The following is a 26,482-nucleotide window of genomic DNA, read 5'->3' on the forward strand; positions in this document are numbered from 1 at the left end:
GTTATATTGCATTATTATAAAATGCCGTGGTTAAATTTTCAATTCAAAAGGCCTGTTCTTTTGTTTCTCATAAGTGCACAAGACGTTTGCATTTATTCAAAACCTATGCATTCCAAGCCTACATGGTTTACAACAAATTGGACTCTTAAGTTTAGAAGAAGAAGAAGAAGAGTTTGGATTTGATATCCCGCCTTTCACTCCCCTTCAGGAGTCTCAAAGCGGCTAACAATCTCCTTTCCCTTCCTCCCCCACAACAAACACTCTGTGAGGTGAGTGGGGCTGAGAGACTTCACAGAAGTGTGACTGGCCCAAGGTCACCCAGCAGCTGCATGTGGAGGAGCGGAGACGCGAACCCGGTTACCCAGATTACGTGACTACCGCTCTTAACCACTACACCACACTGGCTCTCAGATTCCAGTCTGATGAAATCATTAAAGTCAAACTTGTTTATGTATGGACTGGTCTCTTATTCAGTGCTGGAAGGAATAATCAAACAATATAACTTGGAATACCTTCCTTATTCCAAGTGCTAGTTAAGGAAAAAGAAGTCATCCAAAGAATCATTGCTTAGGTGAATATTTCTGTATCAGACTCTTAGAAGACAAAAATAAATTCTCTCAGTATATTGCACAAAGCTCTGGAGAGCAATCTTAAGCCAGTGTGAGCGGATAAAAAGAAACACAGACCTAGCGAGCATTGCTTATGTCAGTCAGAATTAGCGTGTTAAAAAAACCCAAACCCTTCTGAAAATATATAGATGTAGAAGGGAGAGCAGGGAGATAAATGTCTAATCCTTTCAAAATGAGCAAGTGCACAGCAACTAGCAATATCCTGAAACCCACCTTGCCAAACGACAACCTGGGCTAGGTGATTTTATTAGCAGTCAAAGTGATATCACTGCATAATAAATCTGAGATGCCTCCAGACTACCACACCTTACTAAGAGGACTAGTAGAAAAGAATAAAAACTATTCCACAAGCAAGGATGAACTTGCGTAGCTGAAATTGCAGTAACACCTGGAACTTGGAAATCTGAGCAATGCAAACATCCCACTCATGAGCTGTTAGTAACATCTGTGGTGATACAACAATTACTTGTGAAAGTAATTACTCATGATGGGAAATGAACAACTGTACTTATTGCCAAGGATTGCAAGTATTTATAGCAGGCCTACACAACCTGTTAGGGGATATCAAAACAGGAGCCTAGTTCCCCTTTATCACATACACAGCCCAACAAGACAATGACAATAATCCACCAACAGCATACAAATCAATATGGCTAACCTGATCCAAAACACCGACCCACTGCACTCACACATGAAAACAAAGATCACCACAGCCAATCACAAACAAACAAGCACACCCTAGGCCAACCCCAACCTCTCTCACCACCAAAGGAACACAAGTGAACAGCACAAGCAACGCTGACACCAAACCCTACATACATTAAGCATAATAGAAACATCGCCGCCCAACCCCACCCCCATCCATCTCCCCCCCCTCCACCCCTTTTTTTCTCCCTCTAATGTCTCAACAAATGAAACGGATTTGTAAAAATGTTACATGGAAAAAATACTAGAGACATTACACATACTTCTGTAAAACAAGAAATCTTTAATAATAAAAACAGGGGCCTAGTAGGTTACATTGTACAAACCTGGCTTATAGAAGTAGTTTTGTAGCTAGAAGGGTACTTTTTTTAAAAAAAAAATGTTATTTGATTTCAGAAAATTACCCCACACCATTTTGCAGGGCCTTGTATGCTTAAGCAAGGTGTAACACACTAAAATGTAGGCAGGGCTGTCCAACTATTTTGGATCTGGGGCAGTGTTCAACTTTGGGCTCTCAAATATCAGTGGTGTACTGTGTAATGCTAAAACTCAGCACCCTCCCACCTCTCACACTGTGATCTACAGCACTGTTGTGGTGCCCCCTGCAGCACGGCACATAGTGTGGCCAAACCGGTCGTGCTACCCTAAAACTGCCTCTGTCTTGGGGCATATTTTGAAGTCTTAAAAACTGTCATGGGCACCACAAAATACCCATGTCACTGAAGGGAAACTGACAATACTCAGAATTCTCTCTCCCCCACCAAACCAGGAAATTCACCTACCTACCCCCACCTCTCAGTAAAACACAGGAAAAAGAGCAGGCAACACCCTCAACCAAAAGAAAAAGCATAAAGCTGCAATTTTAAAATAGTAAATGGTAGGAGCCTTGATGGGCACCAAGGAGTATGTGAGAGAGCACTGTGGTGCCCACAGGTATTAAGCCATCATTTCAGTTCACGGCCAGGGCTGGGCTTTTGTTTTGCTTCTTTGTAATTGCACTTGATTTCCCATATGGAGATGTATATAAATAGGGGGATATTACCCCCTCCCAGCTTACATTAATACTTCTTTGGCGCTATATATATATATATAATTTCGCTTTTTATTTATTTCTAGAGCTCTTAAGACTTGCTTTTATAACATTTCCAGTGTGGTTTTATGAGTACTGTACCAAATCTTTTTCTCTGCTATTCCTTGTAAGCAGGAGAATAGCCTTATACTTTTCCACCTAAGTACTATATCTCAGATCTCGTTGATGATGATTCAGTTGCTTTATTCATGGAAATGACTCAAAGAGACTTACAAATGCCTTTTTTCCTTTGATGTTTTTCATTATTCAATGTGCAGTTTATTATTATTATTTAGTTTTGTATAGCTTAAATGAAAGGAGCTCCCATAAAGTATTGTTTTAAAATTGCACTATTGCATTAAATGATGCCAACAATTGTGCAGAAGGCAGCAATTGTGCAGTTCTTGGCAGTAATTTCATCATTAACATTTACTCATCATATCACAAAAGTGGCTGAAGGCTCAAGTGAAATTGGGGAGCTATTGCTCTAGGCTATGAATAAATACTGTAAGTTTTTTTGCACCAGGTATAATAGATTGAGTTCACAAAGCAGTGCAATTTGAAGGCAACATATAATGAATGTATTACAAGCTTATTGTTAAGCTGTGCATGGGCAATTCTTATTCCGAAGACTAAAAATGCCCCTTTGGGCTGCAGAGGATAACGACATCTCTTCAGCGCTACATTTGCTAATGTTTCTGCTATGTATATAGTGTCACGGTGCTTGATCAGATAACATCACTGATGACATGACACTAAGAAAAATGTGTATCTTGATTTGGACAGCTCTGCTACATACAGCAAAGCTCCACCATTTCAGGTATCTCTATTATTTTCCTTTAAAGTGAGGGGGGGTGTCCACAATTGTACAGGGAAAGATAAAGAACTGCTTTGCATGAGCACATACACATAATTCATCCACCATATCTAATAAATGTGACTGAAGATAGCAACAAATGCACATGCAACTATGTAGCAATTTTAGGCCAACATCACATATTTTATAGGATTTGAACATTCCTTCTGAAGCAAGAAGTCATGTTCTATCATTGCTGCATTAAACATGACAAATAGGTTTATTTGCCATCTAATTTTTAAATTTAAATGTCTCACATTTTAGGTTTAGATCTTTATTTTAAATTAAGCATGACAAATAGATCTACACACCATCTACTTTATCTCGCATAATATAAAGAAGAAAACTGCATGTGACAAATTTCCAGGCAACTTACATTCCAATTTGCTGCTTGTTGATTTAAACGTTACCTCATGAACAATTTATTCTGTGGATGCGTGGAAATAGTACCAAAACAAACTGACCTGTTTTCTTCCTCCAGGTCTGCTAGAATTCTCTCCAGTTCACCTCTTTCTTCACTCTCCAAGGAAATTAGAATTTGTGCAGGGCTTCGCGGTTGACTGAGTGGGGATTCTTGGTTCAAACTTTGGCAGTAGTGCTGGATTAACAAATGTTCATCGTCTCTAAAAATGCAAAAAAGGAAAATGATAAGAACAAGAGAAAGCAAAGCAAAGAGACCAGACCCACATTTCCATCTAGAAAACTGCCCTCCACATGTTTTGTCCTCAAGAATGGCAGCGAGCTGTGAAAACGTATGCATCAAAGAGTAGTACAGAGTTTGTCTCGGCTGCTGGCAGAAACTCGGAATTCAGTGTATTAAACTGATTACAACAGAACAGTTCGGTCCCCATTTTTTTTCATATTATTAGGTACATTCTGCTAAAATTTAGGCAGAAGGGAGAAAGTGGCATATCAGCAAAGTGGTCAAATCAGTTGCTTCGTGCCATCTGTCTGAGAAAAGAGGTAGATAATTTGTTATGGATGAGTATGAGCAATAGCAAATAGGTAGAATGAAATCTTCAGCTGCTGTCAAGATAATCTTATCTAAACTGAGTTCCCAGGACCCCTAGCACCCCCGTTTGGGAGGTCAAGATTCCTACCTCTTGGGTCAACAGTATTGTCTAGGTAGGGATGTTCTGGAGCCTCCAGCTTCCCAGTGATATTCAGGGTCTCCTATAGCCTAAATACAGAGCAGCTGGCATGCACTTCACCAGAGGAGCAGTTCATTCTTCCATTTTGAATACAATGTAATATGATGTGATCTTGTGTATAAGTGAATTTTCCCTCACTTGTTTTTGTTTTCCTGTTCCTCTTCACCCCAACTGCATACTATTCTATCCAGAAATTAGAAATGTCATGTCCAGGTTTTCCTTATGCCTTCGTTTGTCCCACCGCCCTAAGGCTTTTCAACTGGCTCATAAGTGTATGGCTGTTATTGAATCACTGCTGAAGACACCTCTGCAAGGTGGCATTTATGACTGGTACCTTTTTAACACAAGGCACCTGCAACTTTAACAAATGCATGCAGAGAGAAATTCAACCTGTGAAGCATTTTGAAATCAAGAAGGAAGCAACAGTTGTTTTTGTACAGGTGTTGGCAACTAATAGCCTAGTGTCCTTCGTAATAAACTGCATATGTGTAACCAAGGTTAAGCCACTATATGCCATATCATTAAAGCATTGTCTTGGATTACAGCCAGCTCCTCTATTTTTGCTTTGCATTTGTTGTGAAAATTAGTTTAGCAGAGTTTTATGCAAGGTTGTAATTTTGTGCACCTTTTATTACTAGGTTATATGAAATTTTACACTGGCTATTTTAAAATAAAACCACAATAAAGATTAAGTTGTGGAGAAAATAACTAGTAAGACAGAAATACAACACATATCCATGGAGAGTTACACCTGGTCTTTGTGCTTACACATCTGTGGGAATACCGCAGGCAGGAAGACATAAGAAAGAGGCAAAAGTGCTGCAAAGCCAACTGGGAACATGTATTGCTTAACCATTAGCTCATTCATGCATAGGCGCCAACTTGTGAGGGAGATGGGGGAGGGCAACATCATGTCAGGATGGTGGAGGAGCCAGGAACATGGCGACAACATGGCTTCAATGGCCGGCAGGTCCTCCTCCTCTTGCCGCCATTGGCTGGGGGCTGCTTTCCCCTCCTACCCCTCCAGGGCAGGAGGAGGAAAAGGAGCTGGCCACGGAAATCTCGCCACGCTTGGCTCCGTGCTTGGCCCTGACCTTTTAGAACACTGGAGGCACACACAAAATATTTCGGGCCCCAAAAGGGTTAGGCCCCCAGGAGTTGAAATTTCTGCATTCATGTGAACCTCTGAATTGGTCAATTGTACCATGAGTAATGCACATTATTCTCCAGAGGAAGCAATAGAATGGTTCCCACTTGCAGTTCTTTACCTATCACACTTAGTGACAATAGAACTCTGTTGGATAGAAGCCTATGTTTGCTCAAGCCCATGACTTCAACCAGGACAAAGTCTGGTGAGAACAATTGGGTTGTTGCTTATGGTGGCAATCCTGAAACAAACAATACTGAAATATGCATTCTTTATGTGATTTTTGACATTAGTTTGGCAATACTGTCTAATGTGTAGCATTGTTATGAATTTTAATTTTAAGAACTTACGACAGATCTGAAATCACATATGCAATATAAAGTTTTCCATAATTTCATAGAGATGGCACACTTACATGCTCTCATTAGGAGAAATGCTATCATTCAGGTACGTCCCATTGGTGTTCTCCATTTCTGCTAGCCTACAGAGAAAAGAAAATATCATAAATATCTCTAAGTAGTCTGCCTTAAAATGTGACACAGATAACTGTAACAATCAGCACAAATGGTTCTGAAATAATAGCACCCACACCCCTGTTCTTTCCCTTGGCACTAGTTGTTAGGCTGCTCAGAAGTCATATCTAAGACTAATTGCTTTCACTATAAATGACATGTAGAAAAAGTTAAGTTTTTTTCACTTTAAAAGATTACATTGTACTATGCTATACGCACCCACTCATGTTTCTCTCGCTGGGGCAGAAAAAAACTGTAAATATTAGAATTTAGCTTCTACTCTGATATATATGAGATGAGTCTTCCAAATGTGTGGTATACTAATAGTGTATGATTATTTTTCAAAGCAGTCATTTTCCTCCCCTATAATATTCAGAAGCTGTATTATTAAGCTGTATCACTTTTGATACGTGCACTAAAATTGACACATCCTGGACAGATATCGCTATTTTGTAGTACATGGTCACTGCAGGATTCCACTGAAGCATACCTCTGGAAAAAAGAATGTATAATGAAGTTCTGAGCACAAACTCAGAGTTAGATGTAAGCAAGAGCATGCTTTGGCAATTCCTATTTTAAGTGAGTTGTATGTACATTCTAAATATCATGCAGTCATTCTGCATGCAAGTTAGTTGGCAAGCTGATTAGAAGAAGTTAGTAAACATGTATACCCTCCATCCTTGGAGCTTTTAATAACCCTAGCATCGTTTGTTAAAGTTGTGTGGTGTTGGACATTATAATTCCAATATTTAATTTTTTGCATATCGCCTTGGTCCTCTTTTTGAAAAAGGTGGAGAAATATAATTAATGATGGTGATAATTTAATAATTGTTTCAAGGAAGATTTGCCTAACAAAGATTTGTCCCCGTCTCGTACCTGCTAGCATAATGTTCAATACGTGAATGGGTATCGTCATGTGAAAGCTGAGGGGACGAAGCAGGCCTATAAGGCAGAAAACACTGATTAATCACACAAGTAATAATCCTTAGAAAGAGAAAATCCACCAGAGTTGTTATTGGCCTCACTGCATCTAAGAAACACCACACTTAAGAGTTGCAACCCATGTGATCTGTTTGCTTCCTCAACCTACCTGTAAAAAACATTTAGTGAAAATGGACTCTTTCAAAAGTTTGGGGGTTTTTCAAAACCAGACAATTGCTATTATGTGAAGAGCTTCTTGCAAAATATTTGCTATAAACATACTTTCTTCCAATGCTATGTTTTCTCATAAAGTCTGTTCAAGTCTGTATTATGTTCAGACTTTGTTTTGCTCTTTTTCTAAGCTGCATTTCCTGTCTACAATATTGGTTCATCAAAGAAAAGACACCTGAAAATTTCCAAATTTATACCAAGGGCTCCTCCAAACAGATTATCAAAGGGAAGGTGATGAGGTCCTTGCATTGAGTACCTTCCCAGAAAGATGAAGGATAAGAGCTCAATGCGGGTAGAGATGAGCTTCTATCCTGAAGTTGCCCTTGCAGTTCTCTGAATTGGGTTTCAAAGCCTGACACTGCAGCAGCCTGTTCAGTGTGCTGCATATAGTGTGCTGTATAAGCTGTATATAGCAAATACGCTCAAAGGAGGATAAAAAAAACACACCCAAACGTTGTGTAAGTGCTTGGGGTGCATTTGTAATTGCCACAATGTAAGTTTTAGATCTGTGTACCAGTATTAGGAACACTAATGCTTCTGAATCCATTACTATTCAAGCATGAACAAACATTCTACCATCGCTGCCGCCACATCCATGGGGATTCTTTGCAAGAGCAGGCTCAGTATTGTTTAATTCTCAAGCCAAAATCCAGTTGGGGTAAAGATCCTTCATAATGTCGCTGAATAGCTTCAGGTGAATATTCCCCACCCCCCGGGGTTTGCCAGTGCTGCTATTGAGTTCTGTTTGCCATTCGTATGATGAATTAATCTATCATTAGACTTTTTTTCTTTTAACCAGGTGTGTAAATGACCTCTGCAGAAGTATTGGCATTGTTTTAAAAATATCGTTGGCCTGCAGTACGTTTAGTATTGGAAAATTGTGCATTTCGGGGTAGTCTCAGGTTTTATTAAGAGACTCATAAAATTTATTCTCACTTTAGTTTTATATGGGGAACCAGCTATAGTATAAAACTATGTTTCCCAATAACAACAAGAGGGTGTTTTTTCCCCAGGAGAAGTGATAGACCTATTCTCAGCCATCTCAAATTTCCTTACACAAAAGTTTGACATGCAATTTAACATAGTTCTTTCAGATCTCACCACTGCATTGTATGAGATAACTTTGTAATATAGACCAGGTCATTTTTAAAAATATTGCTTGGTAGTATTTTAATAGCAACACTTCATGCATTTTACTGCTCTGACACATCACGTGTTTTTTTAAATTGTCAGAACTCAGTTGCATCAAACAATGCCTCTTTTTCTCATAAGTTAAATTGCCTGTTTAATGTAAGTATTTGTTATTCCCTCTCTACATAAATTTCATAGCTTTAGGAGAAAGCAGACAGACACTTCAGAACCAGACTACAGCAGGAAGAGACAGAATCAAAACTGTTTTACAAAATTATAAATAAGCATATTTTACTTCTAGGGCAACTTTTCTTGTTTTATATGTAAGCAAATACAGGTTTACAAATTCTGCCAGTATGTAACCTACATGTGGCCTATAGTTCTCTCTATTTCAAAGAGTTCAAGTTTTCTTTTTGTATCAGTGGAAAGAATTCTAGCTTTCCCTTTCATGTTAGGGGCTGAAGCTGCGGAACTGCCCCCTTCTTGAAGTGAAATGGGATGATTTGTCTCACATGCCCATAGTGATGGGCAAGAACCAAGTATTCCAGGAAGGAGGGAAGCAGTTCTGGGGGGAAATGGGAGTGGCTTCCATTTGGAAATCAGTAATAGTAAGTTTTGTACAGTGTTAAGTAAAGTATGTTGTATTGCCTAATTCAGTCTCCTTTAATATCATTTTTATTAAAAAATTGAAGCAGCAGATACTCTATTGTAAAACAGTGAATCAAAAACAAAGCTTGGTGTTTGAACTTCTGAAAAAGCTGTACACAAGTATTTGAATAGTACTGAATTCCAAGCAATTAAATAAGGAGGATTATATGCTTCAGTGAACATTATTTCTTCATGTTGTAGGTGAAGCTTTAAAAAAATATGTTTCCCCCCCTACATTTTCAATAATGTAACAAAGAGAAGAGACATAGAAGAGGAACAGATAGAGCTGAGTGGGGTAGATAAAGGGTCTCATAAGAAATGCTTAAATCTGGTTTTGGGGGGTTCTCTCCATCCTTCAGCTCATCCCTGACACATCACTGATTTAACAATGAAGTGTGGACATTTAGGCAAGGGAAGCCCTAGCACTAGAGAAAGATCCAAACAGAAACAAGTGCCTCAGTAGATATGAAGATCTAGTAAAGATTTGCTGTACAAACATTGACTATAGCATAAATTCCTATCCATCACTTGGAAAAGTGATGGAAATGTGGAATGGGTAATAATTTTGCTTAAAGTTATTGAACTACAACAAAGTTCAAAGCCAAAGATAAGGTTTAGATCAGCAGAAACAGAAGAAAAGCCTCATTATTTATTCACTGGTACACTGGATTCCTCAGCTCCAGAATGTGAATAGTGTGTTGTTGTTTTTATCACAAATGGTCACAGAACAGTGGTTTCTAAAATTGCCTTTGAGAAAAGATTATGTGCTGTCTTTAAAAACTTGCAAATCACTGTAAGCCAAACTTATTGGTACAGTAAACCAGATTATAAATATAAACTAAATAACAGGTATATTATAAATACTTCCTCAAACAGTTGAAGCTGTTGAATCTTACTGGATGTCAGCATAGTAGTTAAAGCAGCTACTACTAAAAACACCAATTTAGAAGATTTATAATACAAAAAACAGTAACCACGTAATCAGTTGCTTGTACAACAGGTTTAAATAATGTACTGTAGAAAGGCTCACCTGTTGTATGTGCTTTCAGAACACCAAAAACTATCAAACTGAACTATGCCCAAGCAGAAAAAGAAACATCCACAATAGTATTTGGATATATAATATCCCACAACTTCATCTGTGTAAAAACAGTAGTTCTTGGAACAGATTTAAAAAACCAGTGAAGGCAGTTTATAAGGCACGTCTAAGAATCAAAAGATGACTTAAGACTGCAGAAATCTCAGTTGCTGATACTCTAGCCAGAGTGTATATCTGAAGAAAGGAGAACCAGTGTCACAGATTAAACACTGCTATTTTCCATTCTGAAACTAAAGGAGTTTCACTAGTGATTGTAAATATTAAGAATTCTGCTGTTCCTTTAGAAACCTTTTTCTGGAATGGCCAGAAAGAAATGTCTGATGATATTTGTATTTATTAGAACTAGATGAAGGAATTAAATGGACATAATATTCATTATTAAGGAATCATAAAACAAGACCTAAGGATAGAAATACTGAATGCCATACAAGAAAATCATCGGGGAATTGAACAATGCAAATCAGGGTTTCACAAGCTATTTCTTGGCCAACCATGTGCCATTAAATTGTAGACTTGACACAGTTATGTACTGGATGTTAAACTGACAGAAATAAAAGCCAGAAGGAACCTGTGTCATCTCAGGAAATTCCACAAAAGAAACAAGGTACTGAGATGCCTCTGACTACAAAGAGAGGTAGTTTGATACGGACATTTTAATTTAAAAGGAGAGATACAATAATAGTAGAAATCAAGGGTAAGCCAACTTTTAGTTCAGAATGAATCCACTGAAATCTATTTTAAACTGTTGTCTCCAGCTCATTTTCTCTTCTATCCTGCTAACTGCAAATAAATAGTTTGTTCATAGTTTTAAATCAAAGTCCCTGCGCAGTTGCATGTGCTAGGTGAAAACAATGACTGGCTGGATGCAGACAGCAGGCCAGGTGCCATTCGCCCAATATATTTTTTATGTTTTGTTGTGTAAAAAATAATGAAGTTTAATTATGTCTTCATAGGCATATACTGTAACTGTCATATACAGTAACTGCCAAAAATTATTTTGCGTGAATTTTAATGAAAATTCTGAAAATTCTGTGTATCTGAAGAAGTGTGCATGCACACGAAAGCTCATACCAAGAACTAACTTAGTTGGTCTTTAAGGTGCTACTGGAAGGAATTTTTTATTTTGACTATGGCAGACCAACACGGCTACCTATCTGTAAATGAAAATGCTGTGAGGCTCTCGTATTTTTGCTCCCCATCCTTAAGAGAATAACAAGTGATCAGCCTTCCTCCCCTGGGCTAGTCCTATGATGAGGCAGAGTGAAGAAACTGCCTTAGCCAACAGATGCTGGGGTAGGGGGAGTGGCCAGAACTATGAGTGTCATGTGGCATGCCTTGTACTTGCTACACTAGCCTGCTGCCCTCAAGTGATCCCAGCCCCCTCCCCAGTTCCAAGGTTTGAAGAAAATCTAAGGAGTGTTTCGCTACTTAAATGTTGAGGTGCCCAAAGTGCCTTGCCTCACAGTGACTGAACCAACATCCTTCCTGTGGCCCTTTCCTATAAGGTAGGTGGGGGGGGGGGTTTGCTGCTGGAGCAGTGCAAAGCCAGGCCCTGGTGACCACAGGTGTTTGTTTGACTAGAAAGGCGAGCCAAAATTAATGTCACCACTAAAAATGTAAGCTATTCTTAATTCACTTGTAGTTGAGTATCCAACAGAAAACAGGTCACAGACCTAGCAGTAGGTGTGTACTGGCATTCAGTCTACACAGCTCTTCAAATACATGCAGCAAAAACCAGGATGCTCATTCATTAATATTATATGCTGCAATCACAGACAATTTATCTGGGAGTAAACCCACTGAATTCAACAGAACTTACTTTAGTGGTACATTTATAGGATTGCTTTCTAAGAGAATGCAGTTAGTCTTTACAACAGTATGTTCCAAATATATACTGTGAATTAATTGTAGTTCTAGAGCTGCTTATTTTAGTAATCACTTTTTGCAAGGAAAGGGCAGAAGCCCTTTAGTAGTGTTCATAGACTAATTTTAGGCTTCCTCCACTAATATTTAGCAGACATATGAATTAAGTAGCACAAACAAATAAGACCAATCTTAAAGTTATGTTAGCATCAATGTCAAGCTGATAGTTATCTAAAGTGGATAGTTATTCATATCTGCAATTACTGAACTAACTTGTCAGTGAATTCATGCAGCCTTAAATTAATAAGAGATTTCTGTTGAGAAATAATAGTATCTTTGCTCCTGAAACTTCAGGCACAATTCATCCTAAATTGAATAAGGTTAATGAAAGTACCATTAAGCTTCAGTGGGAGGAATCTACACGCAGGGAACGCTCGCCACTGAAACAAAATATTGGAATATGCTTTGTGTTGGATGGATCATAACCAGACCTCTGACAATATTGAAAAATATTGTTCATTCTCAATAATACATTGTAATTGCACTTACAATATACCAGAATCTTGTTACTGCTTAGGAGGGCAGAAGCAGAACTTCTGCACAGACACTGCCCATCTACAAGCTCCTCTCCATTCATTTACACTGAAGGCAGATCCCCCCCAAAACCCATAGGTGCCAATCTGGCTTCTCCACTGAAATGAATGGGAGAGCATGCATGTATCAGATAGCCAAATGTGCATTTGATCACACATACATCTGGACTAGGGCAACTGTGTGTACATAATGTTAAATAATGACCTTAAAAGTAAGATCCATGGCATATTTCCTTTTCCTCCAAAAAACCAATAATCAAATCTCAAAGTTGCTTGCTTCCCAACCAACGATGCCTACTTTAATCCAGAAATTCAGATATTTAATGCGCATGATTCCGTATGAGGTAGGACTGTGCAACCAAATCAGAAGTTAACTTAGACTACTTATACGATTCAGTTTTGATGGACTGTAACTTTGAATACAGTGTCATGTACATTTAATGAAGTGCAGGAAACCCTACTGGTATACCATTCCATTGATTTAGACTAAATTTTTGTTTTAAATTTTAACCGGGTGGGGAGGAAGGAGGGAAATGGACATATGTTAAAAAACAAAACTCAACGGAAATTAAAAACAAATAGTGAGAGAACGCAACAGCAGAAGCAATAGCAGCACACTTTGGCAAAAGTACTCACGCAGAATCTACTGGCCAGAAGTTGATCAGAGTAACAGGACTGCAAGACAAAAAATGAGGAGGTGAAGAGAGAGGCAGAAAAAACTTAGCAGCAAAATAATTACAGAAAGTTTAAAAGAAACCCAAAAACAGGAAAATCCAATAGACCAACATGAATGTCCATGGAAAGCAGCCAAAAATATGCAAAATAAAATATTAAAGAGAAGGAGAGAGATAACAAGCTGTAGTGCAATTGCTATTAAATCATGTAACTATTAACTAGCAGATGACAGGGAAAGAAAAACTCAAGACATAATTTTTGGGTCATCATCTCTATGGGAAGAAATATGGAAAAATGTAGGAAGTTTACAGTATAAATTTAAAATTAAGCAAAATTAATAATTCATAGAATCACAGAGTTAGAAAGGACCAAGAGGGCGATTTAGTCCAACGCCCTGCAATGCAGGATTTTTTTGCCCAATGTGGGACTCAAATTCACAACCCTGAAATTAAGTTTCATGCTCTACTGACTGACGGTTCTATATCTGATAAAAGTATTCTCCATATCAAGAGAAAGCCAATGAATGTTGACTTCTGCTTATCTTAGGGATGGAGAATCTGTGGGCCCCCAGATGTTGCTGGACTCCAACCCTATCAACCCAATGATGAAAGCTGTTGTCCAGCAACATCTGGAGGGCCACAAAATGACAACCACTTTAAATACTTTCAAAATGACAACTACTTTAAACACTTTCAATGCGATCAATAAGCTCACAGGCATTTTTCTTTTACTAGTTCAAGTTTAACTTATAGCAATTGAAACGTCAGCTTGTATATTACTTTCAACCAAAATAAACAAAAATGAAAGAAATGAAAGTGGCGTTATGCAGTTAGGAAGTAAAGGGATCAGGTGCCAACTGGGCAGCTCAGAGAACTTAACAAATGAAAAAATTATTTATTTGCTTCACTCACGTTTCCATGTTGTCTCCCTCCAACACTGTTTGCACAGGCAGGTAGCCCATTCTTGGGTGTTTTGCAAAGTATCTTTTTGTTCGGAATTTGTTTTTCAATACCTTGGCAAAGTCACGAACATCTTCTCCTGAAGTAGTCTGGAAGCAACATATTAATGGTATCACTTTACAGGAGAAATCCAAATATTTGACTGGCCTCTTCCACCAAACCATAAACATTTACCATTATGGATTAAAAGTGCATGACAACTTACTTCAGGAGCATGATAGGCTTCCCATGATCTAGCGATTTGCAATATATCAGCAAATTTGTTCAAAAAAATGTATTCATGAACATGAGGCTGTTAATGTACACATTAAATATTTACAAAAAACAAGTTCGCCAGGTCTGTGATAACCCATAATTTTGTATGTGGCATGTACCAACACAGCAAAATAGGTAGTACAGGAGGTTGCTGTGTCACAGTAGGAACAGAACAGAAAAGTAGCAAGAGAATAATCTCCATTTTTAAAGTGAAACTGTATTCTCGTAATGTTCAATAATATGCACCCCATAATCAAATATATTGTTTATCAGATTTTTATTTTTATATTGACCTTATTAACAAAGTAACACAAAAAATCACTTCTACAAAACAGATGCTGCTCTATATATTACATTCGTTTTTAAGGGAGATTTTGTTCATTTGCTAGGAAGAAGCAAGTAGAAACAGTCGGAAAGAGATAGATAGAATAAAGCACTTGAGAACTTTGATTAAAAGCTGGTGTATACCACTGATTTTTATTTATCGGCCACATTTCGATGAATTTCTCTTGAATTCATAAGATGAGATACACATAAGCCTTTTGCCTGTGCACACAGTCCTGTTATGACAAGCTTCAATAAACTAGGAATTCTTTAATGAACCATAGTTTCATCTTTTGGCCAACCTTGGAAAAGTATGGATTTAGTTGTTATGACACAGCAATATATAAATAATAACTAGCAACTTCCAATTATTCTTTATTCCTGTTATTTTCACTGGATATAGCAAGATATTCATGCTTTAAAAAACAGTTTTGTGAAGGATGATTTAATTTAAAAAGGAATACTGCACAATGCCTCCACTGTCTTACACAAACAAATGATTTCCCTTCCTCTTCTCTCCAGAATTTGTATTAGGAAACACTGATGTCACTTACCGGTGTACAATATTCTACCATTGGGTAGTGCATCTTATGACCTTTTGCAACTCGCCCAGAAAAGAAGCAGCTTTGGCAGATGTCATAATTAAAGTGCTTTAAACTTCTGTACCTGGAGAAGAAGAAAATACAAATTCAGCACTCGTGCACCAAATTTTGTTTCGGGTGTAAAGTAGGAGAGCATTTTCAGTGGCTACACTCAGACTTAAGAACTCCCCTCCTAGAGAAGTTAGACTGGCTCCATCCTCGTCCTTCCAGCAGAAGGTGAAGACCTTATTTCAACAAGCTTATAGAAACTGGCTGTTTTTTAGGAAAGGGCTGGTGCTGGGATGTTGTTGTTGTTGTTAATTTATTATCATCTGTATTTTTACTTGATTTTAAAAATATTGTTTTAATTCTGTCCTTCATCAGCTGAGGCTGGTAAATTTGCTGCAGTCTCTCCTAAATAAAGACAGTCTAGCCACAGCCCAACAATGGTAATAGTGGGGAAAATGTTAGATTTGGTAATGTGAATCCATATTCTGTAGTCTACAGATTATGACATAAGAATGCAGTAATTAATTGCAGTAAGCAACCTTTTATCCTGTTGGATGCTTGCAAGAATTATGAGGTGTCATATAAATTAAATAAATGCTTACTTTTTATTTTTACATTCTTTCATTTAACCACCCAGTACTTTACAGTGGTGCCCCGCAAGACGATTGCCTCGCAAGACGGAAAACTCGCTAGACGAAAGAGTTTTCCGTTTTGGAGGTGCTTCGCAAAACGAATCTCCTATGGGCTTGCTTCGCAAGACGAAAATGTCTTGCGAGTTCCTGCGGGTTTTTTTTTCCTTTCCCCCCTTTTTCTAAGCCGCTAAGCTGCTAAGCCGCTTATCAGCTGATCCGATAAGCAGATAAGCCGCTAAAAGCCGCTAATAGCGCTAATCCGCTAATCTGACAATGGGCTTGCTTCGCAAGATGAAAAAACCGCTAGACGAAGAGAATCACAGAACGGATTCTTTTCATCTTGTGAGGCACCACTGTATATTAAACAAAAGTACCAGCAAGAAGGAAGTGCTCTTGATTTCATGTGATGCAGCACACTCATAGTAATCTATCTGAGCTTTACACCATAATTCCAAAATGCTCCTTGTCAAGAGCTCAGTGGTAAAACAATGTTAAGATTGAAAAATGCAGGGACCATACAAAACTGTTATTAGGGGAAAAGGTGATAAAACAAGTCTAAGCATAACTGAAAATAGTATTTACTTAACAGCAAAGTAGATTCCTAACGGGTATACCAATCCATAGTTACTTTGCAAGACGTTGGCTTAGATTCATTGCTATAGTAAGCACACTGTTGAGATCCAGGTCTCTAAGCACATCAATAGAATTTCCATATTCGGGGTTGACATGTCTCTTAAGGAGACTATAGACTGAGCACATTAATTTTTTAAAATGACATTACACAATGGTTTTTCCAGCAGGATTTTATTTCATTTATGTTAAGCAACTTCTTCTAGGAACATTTTTGTATCCAGCAAGTTATCAACTACGTGTTTTACAAAAATGTTCATGTCCTGCTTGTGGGCTTTCGATAGGTATCTAGTTGGTGACTGGGGGAGCAAAGTGCTGAATAAGATCAAAGCTTGGTCTGATCCAAGATGGTTCTTCTAATGGTCTTAGGTATCCAAACAGCATGATTACTTTTACAGAACAGAAGGAATATTAAACAAGCATTTCTGTTAAGGAGGCTGCCTTTAGGAGATGAGGAAATTAATACACAGTGCCTTCTCTGCACACCCATATTACACGCTGGAAGGAAGGATTCAGTGCTCATATATGACCTCTACAAAGAGTAGTAATTGATGATGCATTTAGTTCATCTGGTAAAAATCAGCAATATAACACTGTACCTGAATCCAATTATTGGACACTCCTTACAGATGTTGCACTTGGCTTGGTGTTTGGCAGTTTCAGCAGCAGCCACCCTATGTAAAACTGGCAGCCATACCATGGACTGTGGTTCAAGTCTCATCCAATCCAGAAAAAGGGCTGCCTCAATTTCAGGTTTGTTATTGGCCTATGAGAGAAAGGAGATTACATTACAGGACACAGGGAAAACTTTCATTTTACAAGTAATTTCCCCCTTTCCAACCAAGTATATTTCCCTTCATCTAATTTTCAGATGGTGACACATTTGTTCCACCCACCCCCACACATATATGTGTATATTCCTCTTCCCTCCCTTTATAACTAACTAAACTAACTAACTAACTAACTAACTAACTAACCAACCAACCAACCAACCAACCAACCATAAATGTGGGTGGGGGGCATTTGTAAGGGAGAACTGGCAGGTGAAAAGAGGATCTACTAGAACCCTTCCGATATCCATGAATTCTTCCATGGAAATCTTCCATCAACTGGGGGGTTGTTGTTTTTTTTGAACCCTGATGGTGGAGGAGCAACAGCTAAAAACAGCATAGGGAAGCATTTGCAGGGAAAATCAGATGACACTCCCTCCTTTCAATTCATCCCTATAAAGTTCCAGGAAATAAAACATTGGTTTTGAAATACATTTTCTGTCAGGATGTGAAGCGTTGTCCTTCATCAGACATAAGGTATTTTGCGTAGGTATATTTTGTAAACCTGCATCAAGAGATGAGTTTTTGTCTTCCATCATGTATTCCGATGTGTCCCCCCCCCCCCCGTGATATCACTGTTCTCAGTTTCTAAGGTCAGTTGCAAACTAATACAGACTTTACTGTTGCCCTTGAAACCAACTTTTAGCTCTTTTTTCTTGGTGCTAAATGAAATAGCTCATTGTGTCCTTAACATTTTCTCCTTCCACTTAAATCTCAGCATACACATGCATCTAGGATCAGTGTCTTCTTTTCTGAATTATTCTGAAGAGTATATAAGGACTACTTAATTCTTTCTCCTGTTTCAGTAATAAATATCATTTTGCAAACCAATTCCATTTCTTCCCCCTTACTAATACATTTAAAACCTCATTTGCAACCTATACATGTCATCTTGGCTTCCTTTACTTTCAGAAAGTCTTTCTTCTTTAGTCACTATCCATCCACCTTAATCTTAATTTCATCAAGGAAGAATACAAATTAAGTACTTTAGGGCTTCTCTCTCACTCCTGAAAAGCCCTCAGAATTATTTTAGTTTCTTAATAGCCATCTATGTCCAGCCATAAGTATACACTGTCTTCTCTATCATACTTATTTTTAAGCCCTCAGATCAAATAAATGTAAATTGTGACACATTTCTAAGTTGAAACCTACTGGCTACTTGATCCGAAATGAGACTGGTGAAGTTAACACTCCCAAAGCAAGCAGATAAGAATGCTGACTTGTCAAGGAGTTCAAATAATTTTATTTGCAAAAATAATAGTAAATATCTACAGTGTTTTAAGACAGAAGATATGACAAGGAGCAGTGATCACACACATCCTATAAAGTTCTATCTTTCTGCCAATAATTGTAAACATAAAATGAAACAGAACTGCGATAAGAAAATAATGGATGGCATAAACTGTGACCTAAAACAGTGCATTAATCTGCAAAAAAAGATTTTTTGGTTGCTATTACTTGTTATATATGCTAATTCAGTAAACTTTTCTGAAAGGTGCACAGATAGTAAACTTTACAAAGACAATTCAAATATCTATGAGGTTTATGCATTGCCATGGGCCCACAAGGGTAGAGACATCACATCTCTCAGGGACTATTTACACAATATCTATCTGAGTAAGCATCCAGCCATTTGTCCATAGCCATCTCTTAATTATCCCTGCATGGTTCTATGTCTGTTTGCAAATAGCAATATGAGGACAGAGGGACAAGGGGGAGAGATTAGAATTTAAACAGAACAAAGTGAAAATCTATAAGAGGCAGTACTGCAGATAGTCATAACTACTGTAAATGGGAGGCACATAAATACAATTCACTGAGGAATTCTTTCCTTTTTTAAAGTTGTACTGTATTAATTTTAATTTATATATTTGAATACTTGCACATATTTCATCATTTCAAAACTTTGCAGAAAGCCAAACAAATTTACTGAGGACTCGTGTGTGTGTTTGTTTGCAAAAACAACAACTAGAATGTTTTTGATTAGGCAATTCTAGTGGGTGAGCTATCTTGTTTATTGCCATGTGAAGATTTAATTGGTGCTGTTACTAGCTAGATAATGATCTTCAATAAGCTGCTCTGGTTATTTGAGTTCACCTTATGCACACACGTACACAAACAAGCCTTTTACATGCCATTTCTGGAATGAAAAAGATGGAGTCTGTACTGAAATGCTGCAGTGTGTCAACTGTAGACAGAATAAGAATGAACAGCTCAAAGCATTCACCTCTCCATTTGCAGATGCTTTCAGTTTACATGGGAATACAGTGAATGGATGAAATGGCTCCTGTCATATGCAAAGTATGTTTCAGTTCTCCAGCTTCTGAACATCTATTTTAATTTTGTTGGCTGCTATCAGTTTTGACAGCTGTCTATCTGATCACTACATCTATACTATCTACAATCTCTTCTGTTGGAGATTAACTGCATTAAACTGCACCAAAACTAGTACTGAAGTATATTACATGAAGATTTAAAGCCATATTGAGAAAAGCTTGTCAGGGTCAGACAGTAAAGGACATATAGTTCTTGACTGTTCCCTGAGCTGCTGTTACAATTTATTTAATCATCTCTAAATCCAGCCAGAGTGTAACCAAGGGTTTTACATAAGGGAAGAATCTACAACAAAAGCAAACTGTGAAGATTCCCCCCCCCCTTGTTAAAATATTTCTGTGCAACTGCCACAATAAAACTGTAAATCATAGAACAAAGTTAACAGTGCATTTCCCAGTTTGCAAATAACAATTTGTTACATCTAATATTCAAATTCCTATTAAATTCTAAACATCTGTTGTTTTTTGTTGGGATTTTTTTGAATTCATATGCCAAGAAACATTTGGAGAGGAAAGCTGGATATTCACCATTATGTTATGTAATGCTAAAAAGAAAAGGAAAAACTGTCTTCTAAAAAATGTAACATATGTCTGCTTTACCTCCTATTTTGTTAATTCCCGATTTCAAGAAAATTGTATCAAATTATCTTAGTAGATCACAAAAGTTAACCATGCAACCACTCACCAAGACTGTGCTTGCCTCCATTTTTTAGCTATAAAGCCTATTCTCTTTTCTGCCCTCAATTATCTATTAGTATATTGCTCCCCCTCAAAGTTCTGGTTCATTTTCATACATTTAAACATGGATAGAGATCAGGATAACAGCATAGTTTGAAGTTTATCCTCTTTTTTTTTAGGTCCCATGGTCAACCATGGAAAAAAAAATAAGTTTATACTAATAATTTCAATCTAAAAGAAAGGTAAAGGACTCCTGACAGTTAAGTCCAGTCGCAAACGACTCTGGGGTTGTGGTGCTCATCTCGCTTTACTGGCCGAGGGAGCAGACATTTGTCTGCAGAGCTTTTCCGGGTCATGTGGCCAGCATGACTAAGCCTCTTCTGGCGAACCAGAGCAGTGCACGGAAATGCCATTTACCTTCCCGCCGGAGCAGTACCTATTTATCTACTTGCACTTTGACGTGCTTTCAAAGTGCTAGGTGGGCAGGAGCTGGAACCAAGCAATGGGAGCTCACCCTGTCGCGGGGATTCAAACTGCCGACCTTCCGATCGGCAAGCCCTAGGCTCAGTGGTTTAGACCACAGTTCCACCTGCGTCCCTAATTTCAATCTACATTACACTAAAACTATTTAAAAAATCTGAGATTCAAATTTACATTGGTAAAGTGCTCTTTTAAAAAAAGCAATGCCCAGAGGCTTGTATCTACCTTAAATAAGGTATTGGTATATTACTACATATAGGATAACCAAGACTTAAAAATGATAAATATTGGCAGTGTAGTTGATGCAAAGCAGACTTCCTTTCTATCTGCTAGTTCTGTCCAAATATCTATTTCTACAACAAAGGTGAAACTGTCACACTCCTGTTACATTTTTGCTGTTGGATGTTGTTAATGTAATCAATATTTATAATACTGGAATGTTTCTGTCATTTTGGGTGATGTTATATTTGCTACTTTGTTGTTTTATTATGTTACAATGAAATTGTTTTGAAGTGTTTGATCTTGAAATGTGTTCAACTTTGAGTATGATTTTATAATGGAAAAGCAGCATACAAATAAAATTATGAATGAGACAATTGGTTCATCTAGCTAAGTATTCTGAAGCATACAAGTTTGCATTGTAAAAGGAAAACACAACACTGTTGTAATAGTGAAACTACCTTACAGAATGCTGCTTCTGAGTCTATAAATAGGGGAAAGTAGGTCTAAGGAAACCAGAAATCTGGTTAGACTGTAGCTGTGTTTAGGCAGTGTTTAAAATCAGGGCCAGTGACCTGAAAAGCCTGGGATCTACCACTGAGCATGATGTAAGATAAGCCACATTTCAGGAAATGTCTTTTTCACCATGTTCCACTACAGGGCTGAAAACAACAGTCTCTCATCTGCACCACCTGTGTGCCAAGTTTGAACAGCATAAACACTATATTTCTCTAGAAGTCTATCTTTTAGCTGACATTCAAAAGACAGGGTTCAACAGACATGAGGTATATTCCCATTCCTATATATAGTCCTCTCTTTTTATTGCACCTTTGCCCTTAAACTGTTGTTATTGCCACAGCTTTTTGTGTGTTATGGGGGGGATGAAAGAAAGAGAACTAAATAAATGAATAAGCAAAGTCAAGTTCTATTTTATATTCCACATGAAGCCTCATTTTCTCCCAAGAGCTACTCTTTGTACATCCTTTTTTAATGTTTGTAACCTAGGCGCTGCATGAGTCCTCAAGCTTGTGGAAAGAAAAATAATTTCAAAGTGGCAAAGTTTTTTATTAAAGCCACCTCATTCCTTACAGAGAAAGAATGCACTTGAAGCAGTTGTAGCATTTTTGCTGCAGTTGAAGGGATTATTACAAACACCAGTGCTGTGAGCACATGCATGTTGACAGAACAAGACTTCCCTCCCCCGCTACTTCCAAGGACTTGCATTTCAAACAAAGATCAGGGACATTTCCTCACCACCCCTTGTTATCTCCTGGTACAGTAAACATTACATTTTTGTGCTGCTGTGCATGACAGACAAGGTTGTTGCCAGCATGCCTAAGCCACTGAGACCAGGAGAACAGATTCTGATACAGTACATTTGCTGCTGGTTCTCTCTCTCTCATTCTCTCTGAAATCACTGCAAATTATTACCAGGGATGTTATCAGCATAAAAACCTCACTTCCAGTCAATTCCCATTAATAATGAAAAGTCCTTGTGTTAAATTTGTGAAGAGGTGTGTGGGTGTGTGTGGGTGTGTGTGTGGGTGTGTGTGTGTGAGAGAGAGAGAGAGAGAGAGAGAAAATGCATAGTGCACAAATATTTTCAATATTGCAAATACATGCTGAAGAAATTTCAAACAACACGATCATAACCAATGAAATGCAATTCAAAATATACAGCATTTAAAGATAAAAAAAACAAAAAGGTAATAAACTCACTAAAAGCAGCAAACAAACAACCTTTGTATAATATTCAGCAAAAACAAACAATGGTGGACATGTCAAAAAAGGAATCCAGAACTTTTGAGACAAGTCCCTTTCCCTACTGCTCACTTCTCAAATAGTGATGTTTCTGAAGAGGGCTCTTCTGAAATGTTTTTTTAAGTTCAGATGTCTCTGAAGTACCGTATTTTTCGCACCATAGGACGCACTTTTTCCCCTCCAAAAATGAAGGGGAAATGTGTGTGCGTCCTATGGTGCGAATGCAGGCTTTCACTGAACCCTGGAGAGTGAGAGGGGTCGGTGCGCACCGACCCCTCACGCTCTCCAGGCTTCGCGGACCTCTCCGCAAGCAGCGGGACCGCTCCCGCTGCTTGTGGAGAGCTGCCAGCATGCCAAAGCCTGCGCGCGCTGAGATCAGCGCGCCCAGGCTTCGCGGACCTCTCCGCAAGCAGCGGGACCGCTCCCGCTGCTTGCAGAGAGCTGCCTGTTTGGGGGCTGGGGTCGGGGGAAGCTCGACCTTCCCCCGCCCCAGCCCCGCGCCTGGGGGGGAAATAATTTTTTCCCCTTTATTTCCCCCCCAAAAAACTGGGTGCGCCCTATGGTCCGATGCGCCCTATGGTGCGAAAAATACGGTATATAGAGCCCTGGTCATAAAGAGTCTGTCACTTTCTCTTTAAACTAGGACATTGAATTGGGCCTGGAAGCTTAATGCAACTAACAGTTAACTTTATTAGCAACATAATGCACCCACTGCCAATTATGGTGCTGGAGGAGACTCTTGAGAGTCCCATGGACTGCAAGAAGATCAAACCTATCCATTCTGAAGGAAATCAGCCCTGAATGCTCACTGGAAGGACAGGTCGTGAAGCTGAGGCTCCAATACTTTGGCCACCTCATGAGAAGACTCCCTGGAAAAGTCCCTGATGTTGGGAAAGATGGAGGGCACAAGGAGAAGGGGACGACAGAGGACGAGAGGGCTGGATAGTGTTCTCAAAGCTTCCAGCATGAGTTTGACCAAACTGCGGGAGGCAGTGGAAGACAGGAGTGCCTGGCTTGCTCTGGTCCATGATGTTACAAAGAGTCGGACACGACTAAACGACGAAACAACAACAACATGTTCCTTCCTTCTACCTTAGGCTGTAACACTTCATACCGGCTAGAACTTTCAAAATGTCTTCCTAGATGGGGCTATGCAGAGTATGCTAAAGGGCAGTAGCAGCAAGATTGTTGTTTTCCATGAATGGGTGTAGTTGACATATGTGATATAAGCAATAAACAGCAATCTTTATGCCTATTTATCAAGCTGCATGTTGGGCCCAAAAGACCAATTAGCTCTAAGTATAACTAAGTACTGGTGCAACCCAGTACAGTGGTACCTCGGGTTAAGAACTTAATTCGTTCTGGAGGTCTGTTCTTAACCTGAGACTGTTCTTAACCTGAAGCACCACTTTAGCTAATGGGGCCTCCTGCTGCCGCTGCGCTGCTGCTGCACGATTTCTGTTCTCATCCTGAAGCAAAGTTCTTAACCCGATGTAATACAGTGGTACCTCGCAAGACGAATGCCTCACAAGACGAAAAACGCGCAAGACGAAAGAGTTTTCCGTTTTTTGAGTCGTTCCGCAAGACGAATTTCCCTATGGGCTTGCTTCGCAAGACAAAACGTCTTGCGATTTCGTTTCCTTTTTCTTAAAGCCACTAAGCCGCTAAGCCGTTAATAGCTGCTAAGCCGCTAATAGCCGTGCTTCACAAGACGAAAAAACCGCAAGACGAAGAGACTCGCGGAACGGATTAATTTCGTCTTGCGAGGCACCACTGTATTTCTGGGCTAGCGGAGTCTGTAACCTGAAGCATATGTAACCTGAAGCGTATGTAACCTGAGGTACCACTGCATATAGCATCAGGAACCAAACTGACCTGAATTTTAAACCTGTGGATAGCCAATATTTATTTAATTTTTGGAAAAAATGTAATATTAAAAATAGTATGTTATACTGTATTAATCTTTTTTAAACCTCAACTAATTATGGCCATCATAAGTAAAGACTCCTTACTTTGTACTACAAAACAATACATTAACCTTTAAGCAACATGAAAAGAGGCCTGCAGATTGATTAATGATGTTTGAGTGAGGTCACCCACAAGGTCTATTTCCATGCCAAAAGAACACAATGGGAAGGATATACATTCTTGAAATGCACAGTGATCACTTTGAGAGGAAAAACCTCTTTTATCATGCATGGTGTGGTCTAACATTTGAAGTGGGAATTTAAAACTTGAGGAGGAAGAGTCATAATGGTTCTTTTGCTTCTTCCCTCCAGTGACCCTTTCAATTACAAAGACAAAAGTTATTTTTGCCTCACATTGTGAATTGCATTGACCAGACAGACCCTTCTTAGCATTTTTTTTAAAGAGAGGTCATAAAATAATGAACTCTTCTGGTACTTCTCTGAAATGCTAATTCTGTCCCTTCAGTTTATTATTCCTTCAGTTTAATGAGTTGTTTTTGTCTCCCACTGCAGACCTCTGTCTCAGTACTTTCTAAACATACTTTGCCAAAGTAACTGTTGCTGTTCACCATCAATTTTCCCTTAATGCCCATGGAAAAACATACTTGATCTTTTGTTTAAAACAAAATGTATTTGAATTTGAAAAACCAAAAGTTAGACCAACTTAAAATCCCCGCTTACTTCCCTTGTGCTGCTGCAGAACCATGGATGACTTGCGGGGTGACTTAATGGCAATTCATAAATTTCACTGGCTGATGGTTAGTTCCTGAGCTAAACTGAAAGTTCTTTATGTTAAAGTGTTGGAAGCCAGGGTATATTGCCAGGGTATCTGCTATCTCCTATCTGAACTTTTCCCCTCTTTGCTTCAGGCTTTGCAGTGTTAGAAGCAAGATTAACATCTACTAGGAGTGAAGCATATTTTGAATGTTCTCCTTCAGGAAGTATGCAGGGTGACTCAAAAATGCAAGTCAAAATACTATGCTATGCTATACGGCTTTTGAGATATAGTGTCACATTTTCCTCACTACTTATGCCAATGACTCTACAGTTTTAGTTTAGTTGTAAAAAACATTTAAATGTTTTTGATTGTAATTAATTTTGTGGACCTTTGGGTTGAAAGGCAGGGCAAGAATGGAAATAACAGATAAAATTGGACAGGTCTTGTTCCCAACACCATTCTTTATTCGATGTATTTTACATTTAATCTGATGGATACTGTGTCAATTTAGAGTGCAGAGTTGCCATATTCTGACTGCCTGGCCCCATCCAATAAAATGTTTCAATAAACTAAATATTAAATAAACAAACAAAATAAACAAATAAACAAAAATTAAATAAATCTCCACACTTATCGCCTGAGTTTATTTACCCTGAATAACATTTGGATTAAAAAACCAATAGCAATAAGCAGAAGTATACTTACAAACTGAAAGCAGCTCCTAACACTGGGTTCAATATTACTGCCACCAAAAGAAGCAACTTCACCCAGCTGTCTTGGAATCTGAATAGAGTCATGCAGGAGGAGGCCTAGACGACGCTGGTCACAGAATCCAGTGGGACTGGCTACCTGTTTGAACAGATCTGGAGGCAAAAG

The 26,482-nt window shown here is 38.6% G+C and overlaps 1 protein-coding gene across 29 annotated transcripts in view; it reads right to left on the bottom strand.

Annotated features, from left to right (window-relative positions):
* The window catches only part of DMD (dystrophin), a 1,010,042-nt gene that overhangs the window by 20,573 nt on the left and 962,987 nt on the right, over window positions 1-26,482 (bottom strand). For 19 of the 29 annotated variants that reach the window (XM_083498278.1, XM_083498289.1, XM_083498288.1 and 16 more), the window contains 8 exons: window positions 26,312-26,469; window positions 17,220-17,386; window positions 15,323-15,434; window positions 14,142-14,278; window positions 13,192-13,230; window positions 6,946-7,011; window positions 5,973-6,038; window positions 3,724-3,882 (listed from right to left, as the gene is read on the bottom strand). In XM_083498278.1, coding sequence (XP_083354404.1) covers window positions 3,724-3,882; window positions 5,973-6,038; window positions 6,946-7,011; window positions 13,192-13,230; window positions 14,142-14,278; window positions 15,323-15,434; window positions 17,220-17,386; window positions 26,312-26,469 — 904 coding nt within the window. The remainder of the gene's footprint in view (window positions 1-3,723; window positions 3,883-5,972; window positions 6,039-6,945; window positions 7,012-13,191; window positions 13,231-14,141; window positions 14,279-15,322; window positions 15,435-17,219; window positions 17,387-26,311; window positions 26,470-26,482) is intronic. The other 10 variants (XM_083498284.1, XM_083498282.1, XM_083498285.1 and 7 more) reach the window with 2 other exon arrangements.

This window comes from Podarcis liolepis, assembly GCF_965112155.1.
Source record: "Podarcis liolepis genome assembly, chromosome: 4".
Lineage (NCBI taxonomy): Eukaryota > Metazoa > Chordata > Lepidosauria > Squamata > Lacertidae > Podarcis > Podarcis liolepis.